Genomic DNA, 19071 nt, shown 5'->3' on the forward strand with positions numbered 1-19071 from the left:
GCTGTCTTCCAGTCTTGAGGAACATTCCCAGTTGCCATGGCTTTTCAAAGATTATCAAAAGTTGCCTCCCAATAACATCAGTCAGGTTTCTCAGCACTTGCAGGTGCAACCCATGAGGAAGTGGTCCCTAAACTGGTCCTCCTCCACCCAGGGTAAGTCCTCCTTGCTGCAGACTTTTACTCTGATTGAAGAGCCTTGGGATTCCTGAATGGTAGGATCATGCTTACAGCAGACCTAATACAGTGCTCCAAATTTACCTGTAATTCCAGGTGTTTGATTTAGTTGCAATACAAATCCAGTATAGAGACAATTGTCTTTCTTATACTGAAACAATAGTTGTGTGGCTCCCCATGGATCTTATTTCCTTAGAAGCACAAAGAAAACTAGGACTAGCTTTTTTATGCCATTGCCATTTGTTTTCATAAGAGCATCGGCTTTTCTGAAAGGAAGAGGCAAAATCAGAGGAAATGCACAGAGGAAAGCTACTCCTATGCCACATTCCATTTCCATAAAGATAGTGAGGGTTAGCATTTTTGTGCTGTCATGAGAGACCTGTATGAAATAAATCACAAGAAAGAATGTGCTCAAAGGGTCCATATTAGTTCTTGATACAAAACCCGTTAATTATCAGAAAGAAGAAGCAATATGTAAAGACAGAAGAAAAAACTACCTATTTGCAGGCATTTCTGGAACACATTTGCAAATCAGCTGATTGATTCCCCTTTTCAGGTTACAGGCTTATCACCAGGAGAAAATGCTACCCTGTAGATCAGCTGAAGTCTAAGAAGCCCCAAATTCCTGGCCTATTAAATTTGTTTAATCTGTTCTCCTCTGGCATCCATCTAACAAAGAAGATGACTGATGTAATTGTGAGGCTACTTAATCATCTTTGAAAGTCATGGCAATTGAGAGAGTTCCTTAAGACTGGAAAAGAGCAATTTTCATTCATATGTTCAAGAACAAGTTCACAGAACAACCTTTTGAATTCTTCACTAGTAAAAGATATCACAGAAGTCCTGATTCCACAAAGCAGTGATATGTATGTTTGACTCCATAGTTTCTTGTCCTTTTAGAATTCCCTGCATGTCAAGTTCTTCTGTCCAAAGGAAGACTTGTCAGCCTGCCTGACAGAACTGACCTCAGAGAAAAAGCAGTTTTCCTCAGGGGTTACCTTCCTAGCATGTCTGATCAAACTGACTGCAACTGTGCAGGTAGTAAGCCCATATCTTTATGTTCTATGACCTCACCCTCTTATTTCTCTGATGTAACTGAATGGACCTATTTAATTTACAGCAGAAATTGTAAATTTCTCATTGCAAGAATGAAGTATTCAGTGAAAAATTTCCCTTCAGTAGTATATATAAAAAAATAATTAACTAAATTGTTTCCCATCAGGTTTTCTGGACAGTTTCTATTATACCTTTGTTCCACAGATTGGATTCTTGAGGCTCCTTCTTCACACTACACTCTCTGAATCCTTCAGTATCACTGACAATAGAACTTCTGCAACTCCTAATGTAGTAAAGCCAATTGAAATATTAGCAAATATCCTAATACTACATCCATGGACTAAATTCCTGTTGGCTTCCTTAGAAACAATAAGCAGTGTCCTTTTCTTGATTTGATTTGTAGACACAAAAGCATTCCATGAGGTGCAGAACAAGTATCTCACCTTGCCCAAACCCAGTACAGGTCACAAATGCTCGAGATGAATCTGGCTGCATAGAAACAACTCATGCAAGAAAGCAACTATATATAATTCTTTAACTCTGAGTATAATTCTCCTGTAAACTACTTTTCAAAGTGTGATGTTTTTAAATTGGTTTAATTGACCCTAAAATAAATGTCAGCCACTTGAAATAAAGGTATTGTTGAAGTACATGCTGAGTAGAAAAACAACTTACAGCAGATTGTTGCAAGGTGAGGAAGCCAAGTGAAGGTAGTTTTGGTACAAGTGAAGTCATTCTTTATTGACAGGGATTTTTCTTTTTACCTTTCCAAATTAATTGCAGTTTTTAGAAGAACTTTGAAAGGTAGTTTGACTGTATGGGAAACTTAAGAGTTCAAGAACTTCTGAAGGTCTGCCAGAATTCTCCCATTTCCCTTCTTTCTATCTGGTGTAGTCAGAAGGTATTTGGACTAACAGAATATTCCTGAGGTCATCTTTCATCCGCCTAAACAATGCCCTCAGGCAGAAGGGACCTTGTGATCTCCAGCTGAGCACACCAGATGCAACAAATCCAAAGTGCATGTATTTGGTAATACCACAACCATGTTCACCAATATGCTCGCTTCTTTCTCTGCAAGTTGATATCCCAGATTTTTTTTGGAGCTGTGCACGCTCAGGATGTTTTCCTGTGGAAAAGGCAGTAACAGGTTTATGGTTTAATTCAATACAGAAGGTAAGATATTGCACCACTTCCTCAATAATGTGTCATCTGAACATATAGGAAGCACCCATTCACCTGCCTTGTCACTATATAAATTGACTTTTTTCCCTTGGAGGTCAAGACAGTAGTATCCACAGGATTGCTTATTTTCCCACAGTCCAGTTCTCTTTCCTCCCATCACCATACCTGCAACTGTTTGAGACCTATTTCTTTTCATCAGCACAATCCCAAGCGAGTACACTACTCCTCCACAGGTCATCATGATGTGGAAGACTAAACCTATAGGCAATTGTTTCCTGTCATGCCTCTGAATTGTCTGAGGCAGTGACCTGGTCTGTTACTCCTCCAGTGGCACTTACTGCTGATGTTGCACTAGGAGCAGCTGCTTTACGTAGCATCTCTGTCAGTTGCAGCCATATGTAAGCAAAACACAGAAGCACAAAAGTATAAGCAACCCTCTTATAATTAAACCTTACTCCCTCTTTCTGGCCTCTGAAATCATTACAGAGTCATTAATTCCTCTGGAAAGGAAAGTAGTCTTTGAGCACATTATTGCTTCCTGAAGAAAAAATCATTTCCATCTGAGCCAGAGGACCAAAATGACTGCTGAGCTCATATCAGCATGCCGTGGCTGGTAGCCACCAGTGCATTGGTTGGGACCCCAGGCAAACGGGCATAGGCAAACATCATATTGTAATATTATTCTTGCCAGGGTTTATGTGCTTGTTGAGGTGTCTCCACGTGTAGAAGAAATGGGCGACCACAAGGATGTTAAGAAGTTTTTCAGGACACAGAATGATGTGTTAGTGCTGTATTTTAGATCTGCTGCTGCTGCAGGCTCACTCAGGTTACTGTCCAGTGTGACCCAAGAGGTGAAAGGACGAGGTACTATAAGCTCATCAGAACCCCCCTCTGAAGAAAACAAAATCTCAGATGTCAAGAAAGCAGATGAGAAGAAAGGTGATCAGCCCACAGAAGATGAAAAGCAAAGAAGAAATATGTGTATGAGTTCAAGGACAAATTGTCTGGACTGAGAAGTTTATTTGTGAAAAAGTTGTGATGATTGTTAAATACATAAGGCATGAAATGTTAAGAAGAAAAAAAGAGTTCAGGGACAAGTTGTCCGGACTGTATGAAAAGTTTATTTGTAAAAAGGTTGTGATGATTGTTAAAAACATAAGGTATGAAATGTTAAGAAGGAAAAGAAAAAATTAAAAAAAAAAGGGGGCGGGAATTGTAGAGGAATGAAGGTGGGTTAATTAACATTGACAATATACAGCTGTGGGGTGGCTTCAGGGGTGGTGGGTTGGCTGATGTGGATAAGATGCAGCAGTGGCTGGTTCCTGCTAAGTAGTTAAATAGCTCTAAGGACCGTATGGAGGGGGAGCAGCCAATGAAAAGAGACCATCAAGAAGCAGAGGGATTGGCCTTAAGAGTATGAAGAAACAGCACGAAGAGTAGATGGACCTTTGAGACCTTGTGGGGGATTGGTGGCTGTGCCAGGGCAAGGTGTGCTAACTACTTATTGAAGTTAACCTGGTACGTGATGGTAAAAGACCTTGTTACAGCTGGCTAGTTTTGAGAGTGCTGTGACATAATATGTTTATCTTTCTTCTTTCCTGAATTGCCCTTACTAGACCAGGGCCAGGGAAACCTCGTTCTCATTCTGTACATGAAGGTCATCCTCTTTGAGAAGCCTGCCACCCTTCTGGCGGGCTGAGCATGAGTTCTGAAGTACCCACAGGTCCCTGCATAGGTGCTGTTCACTGCCTCTTTAACCTCACACATGTAGCCTATGAGCATGTAGAATGGGCAGCTTTTCTCCACAAAGGGCCTGAGGATAAAACCAGAACTGTGAGCTTTCATGGAACTATATCGCTTTTTCCAGCAGTTCTTCCATATTATCTTTTCTGTGAACTACATCTCCTGTCATTTAGTCTTGCAAGTCCAAGATAACAGATGATAGTATGAGCTTTCAAACACCAGTTGTTATGGTGAGATGCATGCTGTCATAAAATACAGCTGCTAGAGCAGGACGCTGTGGTTTACAGGTATTGCAGCACTGAGGGGAAAACAGTCTATCAGCTAGGGCTATTTGTGAAGTTCAAGCATGAGAACATGGAACAGGCCAAACAAGAGGTAGAAGAAAAATAAAATTAGGCTCAATTCTGATGAACCTCCTTTCTCAACAGTCTGGAGTAAAATAACTAGAGCTATGTGTAGCGTGTCCGAGAAAGCCAGTAGTGCCCCACAGCTGGGAGCACAGGCTGAACACTGACAAGAACAAGATCTGGCACAGCATTGGCAGGGGCTGTGCATGCTGGCCTCCCAGGGAAGTAAATTTATTAGGTAACTGCTAGCAGGAAATAAATCCTGTCTTCTGTTTGCTGAGTTATGTATCAAAGTATGTTACTTTTCCCAGGAAATATTAGGATTTTGAAAGGGCACTTAGGACTCTAAAGATGCAGAACAAGGGAGGCATCTGCTAGAATGCTACTTTGTACTGCTTTGCAATGCTGACAAGTACCTTTGAGTAACTGACAGAAATATGGCTAGTTTAAGTCTCTGGTTATTGGAGAAACGTAACCTTAAAAGCTGGGAAGGCTGCTTTAGACATAACAAAAGGGTCAAAGAAGTAATCAGACAACAGGGTAAGAAAATGGTGTTGCCAGGGGAAGCTAACACCCACCAGCATTGCACAGCATATAGGCCAAGGAAAGGAGACCAAAGACTTAAAATCCACTGAGAAACTCAAACATTTTGTCAATTGATTGACTAGAAATTGGTATTTGAAAGTAATTGCTGCTGGCAAATGGTCATCATCACTGGATCCTCATGGAATTCTCTTCCTATAAACTATGCCAAAGATGCAACCACATTACCTGCTTCAAGGACCATGACTTGTCAAAGGTCTTTTATCATGCCAGTGAAGCTCCAGGAAAATCTGTTTGTGTTGGAGTGCATAAACTACACACACTTGTCTCAAGCTGTGTAATTCCTGAATAAAGCATTACTGCGTGTAAATTCAATTTGGCTAGTGTGACAACTGTCACATTCTGATCAGCCCTGAAGTGGTCAGGCACTTGGACTAGATGATTGTTGTAGGTCCCTTCCAGCTGGAACTGTTCTGTTCTATTCTATTATATCCAATGTTCTATTTTATTCTAATTTTCTGTTCTATTCTATTCAAAGTATACTTTTCATTATTATGCACAAATATATCCATAAAATCCTCAGCATGAGATGGCTTTCTCACTGAAATAAAAGACAAACATCCAACAGAACAAGGGGTTTAGACATCAGAGTTTCACAGAATACAATTTTGGAATTGGTGTGGCCATACCCTCATTGTGAAGTAAACGGTAGGTACTGTAAAACTGCCTGAGTTGCAATAGTTCTCTCACTGTTCCACAGCTTCTGTACTTTTACTATTCGTTTCTTGCTTTTGTACTTTACATTATATAGGTATAGTGGGCAGTGAGGTGGACTAAGAACTGGCTGATGGCAGAGCTGAAGGTTGTGATCAATGGCACAGAGTCCAGCTGGAGGCCTGTAGCTGATGGTGTACCCCAGGGGTCAGTACTGGCTCCAGTCCTGTCCAACTTACTCATCAATAAGCTGGGTGAAGGGGCAGGGTGTCCCCTCAGCATGTTGCTGATGATACAGAACCAGGAAAGAATGGCTGATGCACCAGAGGCTGCGCTGCCATTCAGCGAGACCTGGACAGGCCAGAGACCTGGGTGGAGAGGGACCTCATGGAGTTCAACAAAGGCAAGTGCAGGGTCCTGCCCCTGGGGAGGGACAGCCCCAGGCACCAGCACAGGCTGGGGGTGACCTGCTGGAAGGCAGCTCTGCGGAGAAGGACCTGGGAGTCCTGGTGGACAGCAAGTTGCCCATGAGCCAGCGATGTGCCCTGGTGGCCAAGGCCAATGGGACCCTAGGGTACATTATAAGCAGTGTGGCCAACAGATGGAGGGAGGTGATCGTCCCCCTCTGCTCTGCCCTGGTGAGACAACATCTTGAGTGTTGTGTCCAGTGCTGGGCTCCCCAGTTCGAGAGAGACAGGGAACTACTGGGAAGGGTCTGGGAGAGGGCTATGAAGATGAGAGGACTGGAACGTCTGCCTTATGAGGGAAGGCTGAGACAGCTGGGCCTGTTTAGCCTGGAGGAAAGAAGACTGATCTTATCAACATGGAAATATCTTAAGGGCGAGTGTCTAGAGGATGGGACCAGGCTATTTTCAGTTCCCAGCGACAGGACAAGAGGCAACAGGCACAAACTGCAACACAGCAAGTTCCATCTGAGTATGACAAAAAACTTGTTTGAGGGTGACAGAGCGCTGGAACAGGCTGCCCAGAGAGGTTTTGGAGTCTCCTTCTCTGGAGACATTCAAAACCTGCCTGGATGCAACTCTGTGCAACTGCTCTAGATGAACCTGCTTTAGCTGGGGTTTGGAGCAGATGTTCTCCAGGTCCCTTCCAACACTGATTATTCTGTGATTCTACAATAGCTCTGTATTCTTTTATCTCCAATTCTACTATTACTGGATAAAGAAAAGCACAGGGGCTCAGTCTTCTATACTTTTGAACTGTGATAGGCAAAACGATGTTCTGTCATTGTAAAATTATCCAGGAGTTAATTGTTCTGGAGGCATCTTTTTCCTGCTTGTCACCTGATGGTTGAACAAGAAACTTGCCCCAAGGAAGAAGGGCGTGTCTGTTTCCTGGAGCTGGTGGTAAGCATTGTGTAGGAAGAATGTAGAGCACTTAATGAACTTCAAAGAACAAGCTGGGTCTTTGGGCTGTGAGCCATATTGTTTAGTTGGAGAGGTGTCTCATAGGCAAGTGTAGTACCTCAGAATGCAAACCAAAACTCAGCAAGATGTAGCACATTAGAGACTTGCTTCAAATAATACCATTAAGAAATACTTTCTTAATGAACTGCTTTTTCAATCAGCTAACTTTCAGGGGAAATTTAATTATAATTATTCTCAGCATTTATATGCATTTTGTATTAAGGTGACACAAATTGTTTGGCATAGTCAATAACGAGTGTGAGGTGTTTTAAAAGTTAATTTTTGCAGTTTTAAAATCCAACAGACTGTGGCATGGCTTTTAACCCTATATAATTCCTGAAATTATATTATTATGGTCCATTGTGGGGTATATTAGTAATAGCTGCAAAATACTTCTTTTTATTCTCTCTCTAGAAACTGTTCATAAACATATAAAATATGTATTATCCATTACATAAAATGTAACCATTTTTGAAGAGACTGTATTTTACTCGGATCTCTTTTTGTAACTGTGGTTTGGCACCCCTAAATAAGCTATGCCTGCGTTTGTATCCACCTATGACTGTAGTCAATGCAATTGATCCGTAGAAACGGCTAATACAGGTTCAGTTATCATGAAACTTTCCTGGCTATGAAACAGCCTCCAAATTAGCCTGTTTCTAGAGAACTGGTTGCTTTTTTCTCAAGGAGAACCAAATGGTTAATGGCAGCATGTCTGAACTATCCTAATTAGCATACTAAAAGCTCCACCCCCGAGCAAAGAAAGCCCCCTCGCACAGAACATGCCAGATTGGGGGTGAGGGAAGCAAAAAAAGATGGAGACGAGTCTCGTAAGGACGAATGAGAATTAAGCGTGACGAAACATAATCGTAAACCACTGTTCAAAGGGTATAAAGTGTTTTACCATGGAAAAAACAAAAAAAGGAAAGCAAAAGTTTGAGTGGAAAGAAGGGCTATATGGGCAGCATTACTTAACATGGTTGTTACAAACTTTTTCTATGGTACAATAGTGTTTAATTGAAACCACAGCAATATATCCCATTTTGAGTCAATTTTGCTTCAAGGGAAAAGGAATTAAGAAATTTTTACCGCCATACTCCATTTGATTGTTGTTAGTTGTGCATTTACGTTTTATGCGGTTAAAATATTTTTATATTACAAGTAGTCTTACTTTACTTATCTGTATATTTTAAGGCAAAATCAGAATGCAGTCAGTCAGAACGTTCTGATCCGTTCAAGTAATTCGAATTGAAAACGTTAAAATACTTTTGCTGTGCACCTCCCTGAAAATGTGCAAAGCTCTGGCATTTCTCACTGAACAGAAATCCTAGTTTCCACAAGGTTCACTTCTATGCAAGGAAAGACAACAATAAGATTAGATGAAGAACCGTTTGTAGTAAGTTTGGGGGTAAATATATTCAGCAGCCTCTGCTAAGGGCACATCCATCCAAGTATATCCAGCACCTACGCAAATCCTGACCGTGTTAATATAATCAACATCCCGCTCCGTCAGGAAAATAACCTTTTTTTTTTTTTTTCCCAAGTCATAAACCAAGAAACCCACCCTGTCATAAAAAGCATGAAGCTGAAAGGGCATACTGGGTAACAACCGGGAACGCCGGCAGCGCCGCCGCCCGGTGTAACGCGTGAGTCGCCGGGGCCGCGCTGGCACACGGTAGGTGCCACGCGGGAGCGTCCCGGGGACGGCTCCGCTGTCTCGGCCCCGCCGCGCTGCTGCGCGCCCGGGGGTTATCCAGGTGTCACCATGCAAGCGCTGTCAGCACCCGGTGCTCCCCGTAAAGCCTCTGTGTCAGTAGCGGTTGCCGCAGGCCGCCCCGGCACGGCTTCCCGCGCCCCGCTCGGCTGCCGCACAGGAGCTGCCGTGGCCAGGCCAGGGACGCCCCCGCCGGCGCACCGGGACTGGCTACTGGCCGGCGGCCCCGAGCAGCGCGGACACACGGTCCGTGCCCCAGCCCGGGCCGGGGTGGGGGGCGCCGGCGGCTGCGCGCCATGGGCGCCAAGCTGGAAACCTCCGCCACCGCCGGAGCCCTGCCGCGTACCGCCCGCAGCGTCGGCCTCGCTCGCCCCAGAGCGCGGCGGCGGCCGCGGAGCCCCCGGCGGAGCCAAGCGCCCCGCAGCCTCCGCGCCCGCCCCTCGCGTCGGGGCCACTCGGCCACCCCGCGCGCAGCGGCCTCGACAGCCCCGCCTGGCGGCGCGCGGGGCGGAAGGCGGTGGCGCGGGACCCCGCCCCCAGGCGCGGATTGGCTGCTCGCGGCGGGGCGGGCGGTGGCGTCCCGCGGGCCGCGGGGCGGTGGCGCAGTCGCGGGGCGGCAGCGGCCATCATGTCGCGGGAGTTCGAGCTGTGTCCCGGGCGTCGCATCGGCGGCGAGCAGCCGTGCTTCATCATCGCGGAGATCGGGCAGAACCACCAGGGCGACCTGGCGATCGCCAAGCGCATGATCTGCATGGCCAAGGTGGCGCGGGTTGGGCGGGGGCGCGGCGGGGCCCCGCGGCGGGCAGGGCTGCCCCGGCCCCGGCCCCCGCAGAGTTTCCCTCCGCGCCGGGTGGCGGGCCCGTTCGCCCGAGTGAGGAGGCCCCCAGGCCACCGGCGCAAGGCGGGAGGGGCCCCTCCCCGCGGGGGACACCGCGGTCGGGCCGCACCGCCCAGTCTCCGCCCGGTGGCAGCCGCGGGGTGACTTACGGGGCGGAATTTTTAAAGCAGCTACGTGGGGACAGTGGCGGTGAGGGCCCGCGAGGCGGCTGCTTGCTTGGTGGCCTTCGGGCCGTGCCTCGCAGTCGGCGACCCCCTTGTGCTGGGGTCGGGGTCGCGGACCCGGTGTGTGGCCGGTGAGGGACCGCGGGCTGAGGCCGGGGTGCTGAGCCGTCCCTCGCCAGCCCCCAGTTCAGGGTGTGTTTGAGGGAATGCTGGTGTCATCCAGAAGACGGCCAAGCCGCTTTAAAATGTGGTGCCACATACATCAGGTATACCAGTGTTAGCAAACAGCATATCCTCCCTGAGGGAGAAGTCACGGTGTGATGCACTTGGCCTGTGACTGTGGTGTAAGGGCAAAATAGCTCAGCAAGGATGTAACTTCACTGTTAATTGCCACTTCGTACAACTTTTGGATTCATAATCCCTCTTCTACAGAGTCCTGTCACTTGTTTTCATGTAAAATTACTGCATGACAGCTGAGCTTGGAAAATGCCACAGAAATCAGCTCTTCAAATAAGTGGCATGCATGCTTAAGAGGCAGTTCACTTTTGTAGTTTTAGTATGATCTCCTAGGTCGCTGCTTTACCAAGTGTAACAGGCATTTTGAAATGAAAGGGCTCACGGCTGTGCAGGTCCTCTGTCACTCTGTACTATTCCTGTGATTGCTTCTCTTGGTAACGTGAAAACTCCACTGCAAATGGGCCCATTGGTTGCACAGTCCTGGTGTTCAAACTTGGGATGAGTGTGGTTTCACTTGGAGTTCCACTCAGTGTGCACCGGCTTGTTTTGCAGGAATGTGGAGCGGACTGTGCCAAGTTCCAGAAGAGTGAACTGGAGTACAAATTCAACAAGAAAGCCTTAGAAAGGCCCTATACCTCTAAACACTCCTGGGGAAAGACCTATGGGGAGCACAAGCGCCACTTAGAGTTTAGTCATGACCAATATAGAGAGCTAAAGAAATACGCAGAGGAAATTGGCATTTTCTTCACAGCTTCTGGCATGGATGAGGTATGTGAACTGTACTGAAATGAAAAGCAGAGTCCAGCTGCTGTATCTGTTGGTGATTACTTAGGTGTGACAATTCTTACATGAAAAAGAGTAAACACGTGTGGATGTTGAGTGTAAATGAGGAAACTAGAGTAACTGTGCTTCTGCCAGTTCATTTGTGTCTCTACAGTGGTTGAGTAAATGGCTGAATGTTTCAGAAGGCCTGTCACTTATGCTGAGATATTTATGCATAGTAAATCCTGTTAGAGATCAGGGCTCAGTTGAACTCTATGAACAATCATGGGAGTTCAGATCAGGACAGCAATCTGACCACTATCTGGTGGTGCCTGGTATATTGTCTCCAAGCATTTCAAACTTCCCTCTGTATTTAAACCTGATTCCTTTCTTTAACTTAATCCCTTCCTCTCCCCCCCCCCACTCCACCCCACTATTTACTAGACCTCAGCTCATGTTTTTAAGCAGCAGAAATGCTTATATTCCTTTTTCTTTTATTAATCTCATGGAGAGGGTCTCCACCTTGCCCTGTTACTCCTAAAGCGTTTACTGATTTTTGTCAGTGGGCTCTTGAACAGTCACTCAGCAGCCTGTAAACTCTATAAAGCTTACCTGCTGCGGTTCTGCCTCAGATTTAACTGTTGCTTGTTGCCTACCTCAAAATAATGATAGTTACAGTTATTAACAAATGCAAGGTACAATTGAAATGTGTAAACTAGAAAGATCAGGTGACAGTTAAATTTCAATATAGATCAGATTACAGACTGTTTTACTTTTCTTCGTGGCCTAGAAATTACAGAGAACCAAATTGAAAGAGGCCTTCCAGAAGTAAGCTAGCCACTCTTGCATAAGGCAAAGCACAGCTTTGTCCTTGTCTTTCTGCAAGTAGCCTTATCCAGGATGGGACAAGAATGGGTATTTAATGTTTTAAGGTGATTTGTTCAGTGCCTCACTCTCCTTGCCATCAGAGAGAATTCTTGATGCGTCAGCTTAATCTCCTTTCTCATAATTTTTTGTTCTCCCTCATCTGACATAGGAGTTTGTACTTTTCTTGTCTCTCCTCTCTGTGTATTTGAACTCTGTTATCACATCTCTTTTCTGTTTTGTATTCTGTGGACTAAGCAAATTAAATTTCTTCGATGTTTTTATGCTGTCTTTTCCAGTCTCTGGCCACTGTTACCGTTTGTATTAACTTGCTGTCCCTATGGACCAAAATCCTTGAATTGCTGTGTGCCAGCTGAGGTGGTGTGAGCACCAAATGCCATAAAAGATTGCTTCAGACATCTGACAGACAAAAATGTGTTTTGCATGTATTGCAACAGCCTGATGCCATGGGCTTAGAAATAGATATGTGAAAAGAGGGTGTTATGATGGTTTTTTTTATTGTTGCCCTCATGACTAGGAGACCTGCTGAACACCACCTACTCTTTTAAGAAGAGTAATTAAATCCAGTAGTCTTGGACTTCTGTAGAGGATCTATATGGGACTTCTCTTTGGGATCTTAAATGCCCATATGCCTTCTGGGGGAAAAAATCGCACTCTGATGTTGAAACCTCCAGCTTCTAAAGGCTATAGTACGATGCCGAACACCTTTCATATGCAGCAGCTAAGATCACTTTCTACCTCTGGGATCCCTCTTTTTCTCAAGATGCAGTGCTCCTTTGTGTGTGGCCTCATCAGCTAAGTAACAGTACTGAGTACTGGTACATGTTTGTGCTTTTTTTTTTTTTTTTGAACAGTAATTACATTGCACAGCTCCTAAGATTTCTGGTGGCATTTCTGCAAGACATGGGTTTGGAACTTTTGGCAAGCATCATCACATAAATTGATGTTAATAAGTCCTTGCGAATACGTCAACTTCTGTAAATTGAACATAATCTCTGGAACTTCGGTTATGTCAAAGAGGTTATTTGTTTAACTGTGTGAGGATATCAATGAAGTGATGTGTGAAGTAAATATAAAAGCTATGAGTAACTCCTTTATCTGCTCTGTTCCGGTGTGTACTGGAGACAAAACAGGATCCCATTGAACCACTCCCTTTAACATCGTCCCTGTTATTTGAGATTACTTCCTGTTCCTTAATTCTCTTACAGAAAAGCTGCCAATTTTCAAGAGGTATTTACCTAATAAAGAGTGGTCTTAGTTAATGAGGTTTATCCATCATACTTAATTTTGTACAATCTCCTCAGATTAGATCTGTGGCTTTTTAATATAGTGTCGTCATTGTCTTCATGCATAATGCGTCTTAGTGAATAAACTGTATAAAGGAGATGTTATGCATCCTAGGTACAAGAAATTGAATTGGCATCATAATGACAATATAAAAGTTAGACTGAAGAAGGTATGATTCTCTTCTGGACATTAGTGCTCTTTCTCTGGCACTAAGTAACTGTGACTGCAACAAAGAATGAGCTGAAGTAATAAGTGTTTGCGGGTGGTTGAAAGGGGACAAAGTTAGGTAACTATTTCATTGTTTCCCCTGGATGTGAATGGAGGATTTCAGTATCTTTTGCCTGTGACAGGTTTGGGATTTTCTCCCTTAAAAGTACTAATTTTCAAAAGGCCCCTTACTGGTGCAATACTGATTTACATGGAGCCTCCAATAATTTCTGAATATAGCATACATGTTTTTTAGAAGAAGGAAAAGTATAATTAACATTTGAATAAGCTGTTCTATAGTTTTTGGCATATTTTATATTTATTTTCTAGTCTCTCTCCCAGAAGCATATGCATTTTGGATTTCCCTTTTGGGGCACTTAACTTTTTTTTACAAGTGCTTATTCAGTGTGCTCAGACAGTTTTTTAGAGTGATAGATCTACTCAGGTAAACTACTTGCAGTTTTAAACACTGTTTGTGGTTTAGTATTTCTGAACTGCAGAAAGTATGTGGCAGGAAGACTCTTTGTGTTGCATGCAGTACCTTTCCCCTTCAACAGCCAAGCTCCCATCTGCAGGTAGTCGCTGTCTCTGGTAGTGCCAAAAAAAGAAAGCAAGAATGCTGTGGCCTGCAAGGTCATTTTGAAGTCAGAGGAGCAGTGGAGCTCACCTGTACTAAGAAGCTGTACCTACAGTTGTTTTAAGCAGATACAGCTGGGAGACCAAAGAGACTGCCTTGGGACAGGGATCACAGTCAAAAACCTGTGGAAAATCTGGTTTTGTAATAGAAGTATAAAAGAAGGCACTTAGGTAATACTTCACCTGGAGGAAAGTCAGAAACTAATATCCTCTGAATAGTAAGCATTATTTCAGGAGCAGAATATTTCTGAGATATATATATATATATATATAACCTATTTAATTAAGCTTTGGCTTTGCTGTTTTAAAGGGTTCTATATTTGCCAGCATGGTGCTACTTTGATAACAGCTGAACTGGTGTGTTAAAATGCAGTGGTTTCTTTTCCTTGTAGATGGCAGTGGAATTTCTACATGAACTAGATGTTCCGTTTTTCAAAGTAGGATCAGGAGATACAAACAATTTTCCATATTTGGAAAAGACTGCAAAGAAAGGTAAGCATTTTCTTTTGAGCCATCTTGGTAAACATTGCTGTGTGTAGGTAAGTTATTAGATCTTTCTTCTAGTTGATTTTGGAAAAAACTCCATAGTACTTTTAGAAGAAAATCACCCTCAGACTTGGGGAATAAAAGGTTCACCCAGCTTTCTTGTCTAGTTTAACCTCAAGAATTTAATTTATCTTGTGTAGCTTTCTTACAGATGTAGGACAAAACATGTGCATGTTTTCTAATGGCTAGGTCGCCCAATGGTGATTTCCAGTGGGATGCAGTCAATGAATACCATGCATCAGGTCTATCAGATCGTGAAGCCCATCAATCCAAACTTTTGCTTCCTGCAGTGCACCAGTGCATACCCACTTCAGCCAGAGGATGTCAATCTCCGTGTTATATCGGTCAGTGAATAACCCAGAATGTGGCGTGGGTAGGGTACCAGAGAAGGGCTGTGCACTTCTGTTGAGATGTATTTCCAGATCTTAGGCATGCTGGAATTTGCTTCTGAGAAGTTAGAAGATGTATCATGTTCCTCTAATTCATGCAAGTGTTGAAGTAAAATTATCCACTGGATCCTCTTTTAGAAGAATCCAGCTTTGAGGAATATGATAAAGGATATTACTGGAGCATTCACAATTAAACAGAGGAAAATATGATACATGGTTAACAGGTTAATCGTGTGATTTTTAGTGCAATGAAAAAGTATGTAGACTGTTACCATTAATTAAGGACGTAATCCTAAATAGAGGGCTAGAACAAACTTTTGTTAAAAACGCTTCATGTGAGTTTCAGAGCAATGAAGAAAATGGATTAGGATCTTGTACAGTTTCCTTCACTGAAAATATTACTTGGATATGCCTGATAATGGTGCAAGAAAATTTCCCCAGACTGGCCAGTGTTCAAGCACTTGCCTAGCTTTACGCACACGTAGTATGTTATTTTTAGTGGAACAGGACATGCATGCATTTAATTGCTTTTGGGATTGGGTCACTGTCCCTTTTGTATGGCTGAAAGGATTGGTTCAAATTTTAAATACAAGGTTGAAGAAATCTGCTTTGGATACAGGTTAAGTTTAACCAGTCCACTGCGTTCTTAGATGAAAATAGAATACTACTCTTATTACTGTAACTTACAGTGATGTGTGTAGGCTTTGAAGACCTTGAAGAGTACAACTGAATTAAAAGGAAAAGTGTAAGAGAAGTTGAAGAATAGAACATAACGCCTTTTCCTTGTCAGTACTGATAATCCTAGTGAAATTCTTAGAACATGACGGTCCGTAATGTAGTGTGACTTGTTGAATATAGAAAAGAATTCATTCTTAGCATAACCAGCTGCTTGTTTTATTTATGCACAGTAATTGTCCATGGTTTTTATTGCAGTTATCACTGTTAAATTTGCTTTGCCTTTTAAATTGCTACCTTGGTAATTCAGACCAACTCTGTCATGATTCAAGGCATATCAGTCGGCTTTTCCCGATATCCCCATTGGCTATTCGGGGCATGAAACTGGCATAGCCATTTCAGTGGCAGCTGTGGCTATGGGTGCTAAAGTAGTGGAACGCCATGTGACTCTTGACAAAACATGGAAAGGAAGTGACCACCAAGCATCCCTGGAGCCAAATGAACTGGTAGAGTTAGTGAAAGCCATCCGTACTGTGGAAAAAGCAATGGGCTCTCCAGTCAAACAACTCCTGCCCTGTGAAATGGCTTGCAATGAAAAGGTAACTTCTGCTTTTGATTCATGCATAGCTGAAACTTACTTAGACCTATAGCTAATAACTCTCTCTTCAGAGAAATAGCTTGCTAATTGTTTATTGCAGCAGTATTTCTGCCTCTGCACTCAAAAATGCATGTGTGGTGTTTATGCTTAGCCCACTGCAACGTTAAATGTAGACCTGTCATTTCCTATAAACTGCTGTTTCTGGCACTCAGTAGCCATTGTTGCCAAAGCATAATGTTGGCAATTTTGAGTATAATGGAGTTCTGTATGTATTATTCAGTGATTAACTAAGTTGGGTAGAATCATGGAATCATTTAGGTTGGCAGTTGAGCCCAACCACTAACCTAACACTGCAGAGTCCGCCACTAAACCATGTCCCTAAGCACCACATCTATACATTTTTTTTTAAATAACTCCAGGGACGGTGACTCAACCATGTTACTGGGCAGCTTGTTCCCATGCTTAACAACCCTTTCAGTGAAGAAATATTTCCTAATACCTAATCTTAACCTCGCCGGATGCAGCTTGAGACCATTTCCTTTTGTCCTATCACTTGCTACTTGGGAGAAGAGACTGACACCCATGTCACTACAACCTCCTTTCAGGCAGTTGTGGAGAGTGATAAGGTCCTCAGCCACTTTTTTGCCAGACTAAACAACCCCAGTTCGCTCAGCCACTTCTCGTAAGACTAGTTCTCTAGGCCCTTCATGAGCTTTGTTGCTCCAGCACCTCTACGTCCCTCCTGAAGTGAGGGGCCCACAAATGAACACAAAATTCAGGGTGTGACCTCACCAGTACGCAGTACAAAGTACTTGGTAATAGAAATAGGAATAATAGGTCTCTATGACTGTATACGGGCTGCTTTTACACTAAGTTAGAATACTAGTCAGTCTTAATCGGATTCCCTCCATTCTGATTCAGAAAAATTTCAGGGAGCCATTATCTGATATCAGAAAGGATCTGGATGTTCCCAGCAGCCTAGTTACAGGCCAGGTTTCCACGCTAACTCAACCTTCATGTGGAATAAGAACTGATGGGGAGGGCAGTTCCACACAACCTGTTCACAACTAACCGCAGAATACTTTTTTAGCCTTTTTTGGTATACTGAGCCTAGGAATGTGTTTGACAAAACTTTTTGTTTTTTTTTTCATTTCTTGACTGTAGCTGGGAAAGTCTGTTGTGGCGAAAGTGACAATTCCTGAAGGTGCAGTACTGACACTTGATATGCTGACGGTGAAGGTGGGAGAGCCTAAGGGATTTCCCCCAGAAGCCATCTTTGATCTGGTGGGCCAGAAGGTTAAGAACAAAATCGAAGAAGATGAAACCATCACTGAGGAAGCAGTGGAAAATCATTTCAAGAAAGTGAAGTGCTAAACCAAAGCACTCCATTCCATTTTCATTATATAGTACTGCACTACTGCACAACATAATTAAGTATAGCAGCATGGTAGATTAGAAGAGGTGTAATTATGAAGATCCAAGCAGGTTAGAGTTTTCAGGTTCTCATTAGTGGAAGTTCTGAGGCAAGTGGATCTAAATGATGAAGAGTAATTTTGTTAGAAACTGTATAGAATTATGTCTAGAAAATAACCATGCTCCTCCTTTCTCCATTCCACTTAACCTAGATTAATTTGGAGTTTTGTCAAACCTAAGACCACAGTCTGCTGCTTTCCAGCTTCCCTTTTCTGTTAATAATACAGTAAATCACAATAACTTTGTCTGCCCTTTGAACTGTTCTAACCCCATATCTTCTGATGTTCCTCTCTTTTATGCTGTTTTCCTTACCCTTACGCCAACAGGATGCTAGTTGCAGTTGAATGCAGATGAGTGAAAGTTTACATACACTGAACAGAAGACTACACATGCAACCCAATGGATCTGTCTCAAGATGAAAGCCTTAGGATAAGGAGTCTCAAGATAAAGCAGTGGGTTGCAGGAGTCTGCGCTCTGGGGAAAATGAGGTCCTTGAGAAAGCTAAGTTCCCAAGAGACAGCACCAAGAAAGGAAGCAAACTGGATGTGTAGAAAGGTCCCATTTAAGGGTCAAGAGAAAGATTAAGGGAGGAAAAGTAGATCTGGGTTGGGTCAGTGGAAATAAACTTAACCAATGCTTAAAAATAAATGTCAAAAGCATCTGTTGTTAGCGGAGTGATGCCTGGAATGTTAAATCACTTCTGCAATTCATTTGGGTACCTGTTTGTACCTGGGCGCAACCTCTCGGTTAGGAGGCCAAATACTTGTGAATATTCAGCAGCCTTATTCCTGTACTAACAAGAAAATACATTGGATTTGCTCCCCACCCCCCAACACTGGTGGTTTAGGCAGCTAAGGCTGGCAGCTTGACTAGATCACATCACTATGCTCCAGTGTGACTGTCAGTGCTCCTCTTGTGTGTTCTGCTCTTCCATCACAGCTTCTTGCTTTTCAAGAAATGCAATTCCACTCCTGTCAGCTTGCTGCTCTTCCCTTTGTCCAGGAAGGAGCCGTATGGCAGCAGCTGCAAACCAAACATCCCTCAATTAGCTTGGTTAGCATAGAACTTAAAACTGCTTTGCTATAATTCTGTATTTTTCTGTGGTGGAATCATTTACTAGTGACGGTTATTGGGAACTTGCTACCTCTTTGTCTTGAGTTGGTGAAGTATTTTGAATTTGGTGGTGGTGTCTCTGTACTTGTGAGCTGTTAACTTTTAATATGTTTACCCTTCTGCAGTTCTGAGGAAACTGCCTTTATACAGGATATATATATAGGAAGCAGAGATTCTTTGAATCATGTGCTTGACTGTATGTGAGCTCTGACTGATGCAGTGTGCTTGCCTTACATTAAAAGCTACTCAATTGTTGAAGGATTTTTTTATTTATTTCAAATTTGAAAAATTAATTTAGCTTATAAAACAAGCCATTGTTACTGCCAGACACGGTCAGACGTTTCCTCTGGCAGCACCAGTGA

The 19071-nt window shown here is 43.4% G+C and overlaps 1 protein-coding gene across 1 annotated transcript; it reads left to right on the forward strand.

Annotated features, from left to right (window-relative positions):
- Window positions 1-9462: 9462 nt before the first annotated feature.
- NANS (N-acetylneuraminate synthase) lies at window positions 9463-18967 on the forward strand. The gene is made up of 6 exons (XM_080372746.1): window positions 9463-9659; window positions 10691-10906; window positions 14308-14407; window positions 14651-14805; window positions 15858-16124; window positions 17288-18967. Exons 1-6 carry the CDS (start codon window positions 9528-9530, stop codon window positions 17495-17497), a joined length of 1080 nt encoding a protein of 359 aa, XP_080228872.1. The 5' UTR covers window positions 9463-9527; the 3' UTR covers window positions 17498-18967.
- The last annotated feature ends 104 nt before the right edge of the window (window positions 18968-19071 follow it).

The sequence above is a fragment of the Falco punctatus genome (genome assembly GCF_963210335.1).
Source record: "Falco punctatus genome assembly, chromosome: Z".
Lineage (NCBI taxonomy): Eukaryota > Metazoa > Chordata > Aves > Falconiformes > Falconidae > Falco > Falco punctatus.

Bases quoted from the DNA above. Each gene is read 5' to 3' on its own strand.
- NANS (XM_080372746.1), top strand. From the start codon at position 9,528: ATGTCGCGGGAGTTCGAGCTGTGTCCCGGGCGTCGCATCGGCGGCGAG. The intron at 14,806-15,857 runs GTCAGTGAATAA...TCATGATTCAAG, and splicing joins TCAATCTCCGTGTTATATCG to GCATATCAGTCGGCTTTTCC. The intron at 16,125-17,287 runs GTAACTTCTGCT...TCTTGACTGTAG, and splicing joins AAATGGCTTGCAATGAAAAG to CTGGGAAAGTCTGTTGTGGC.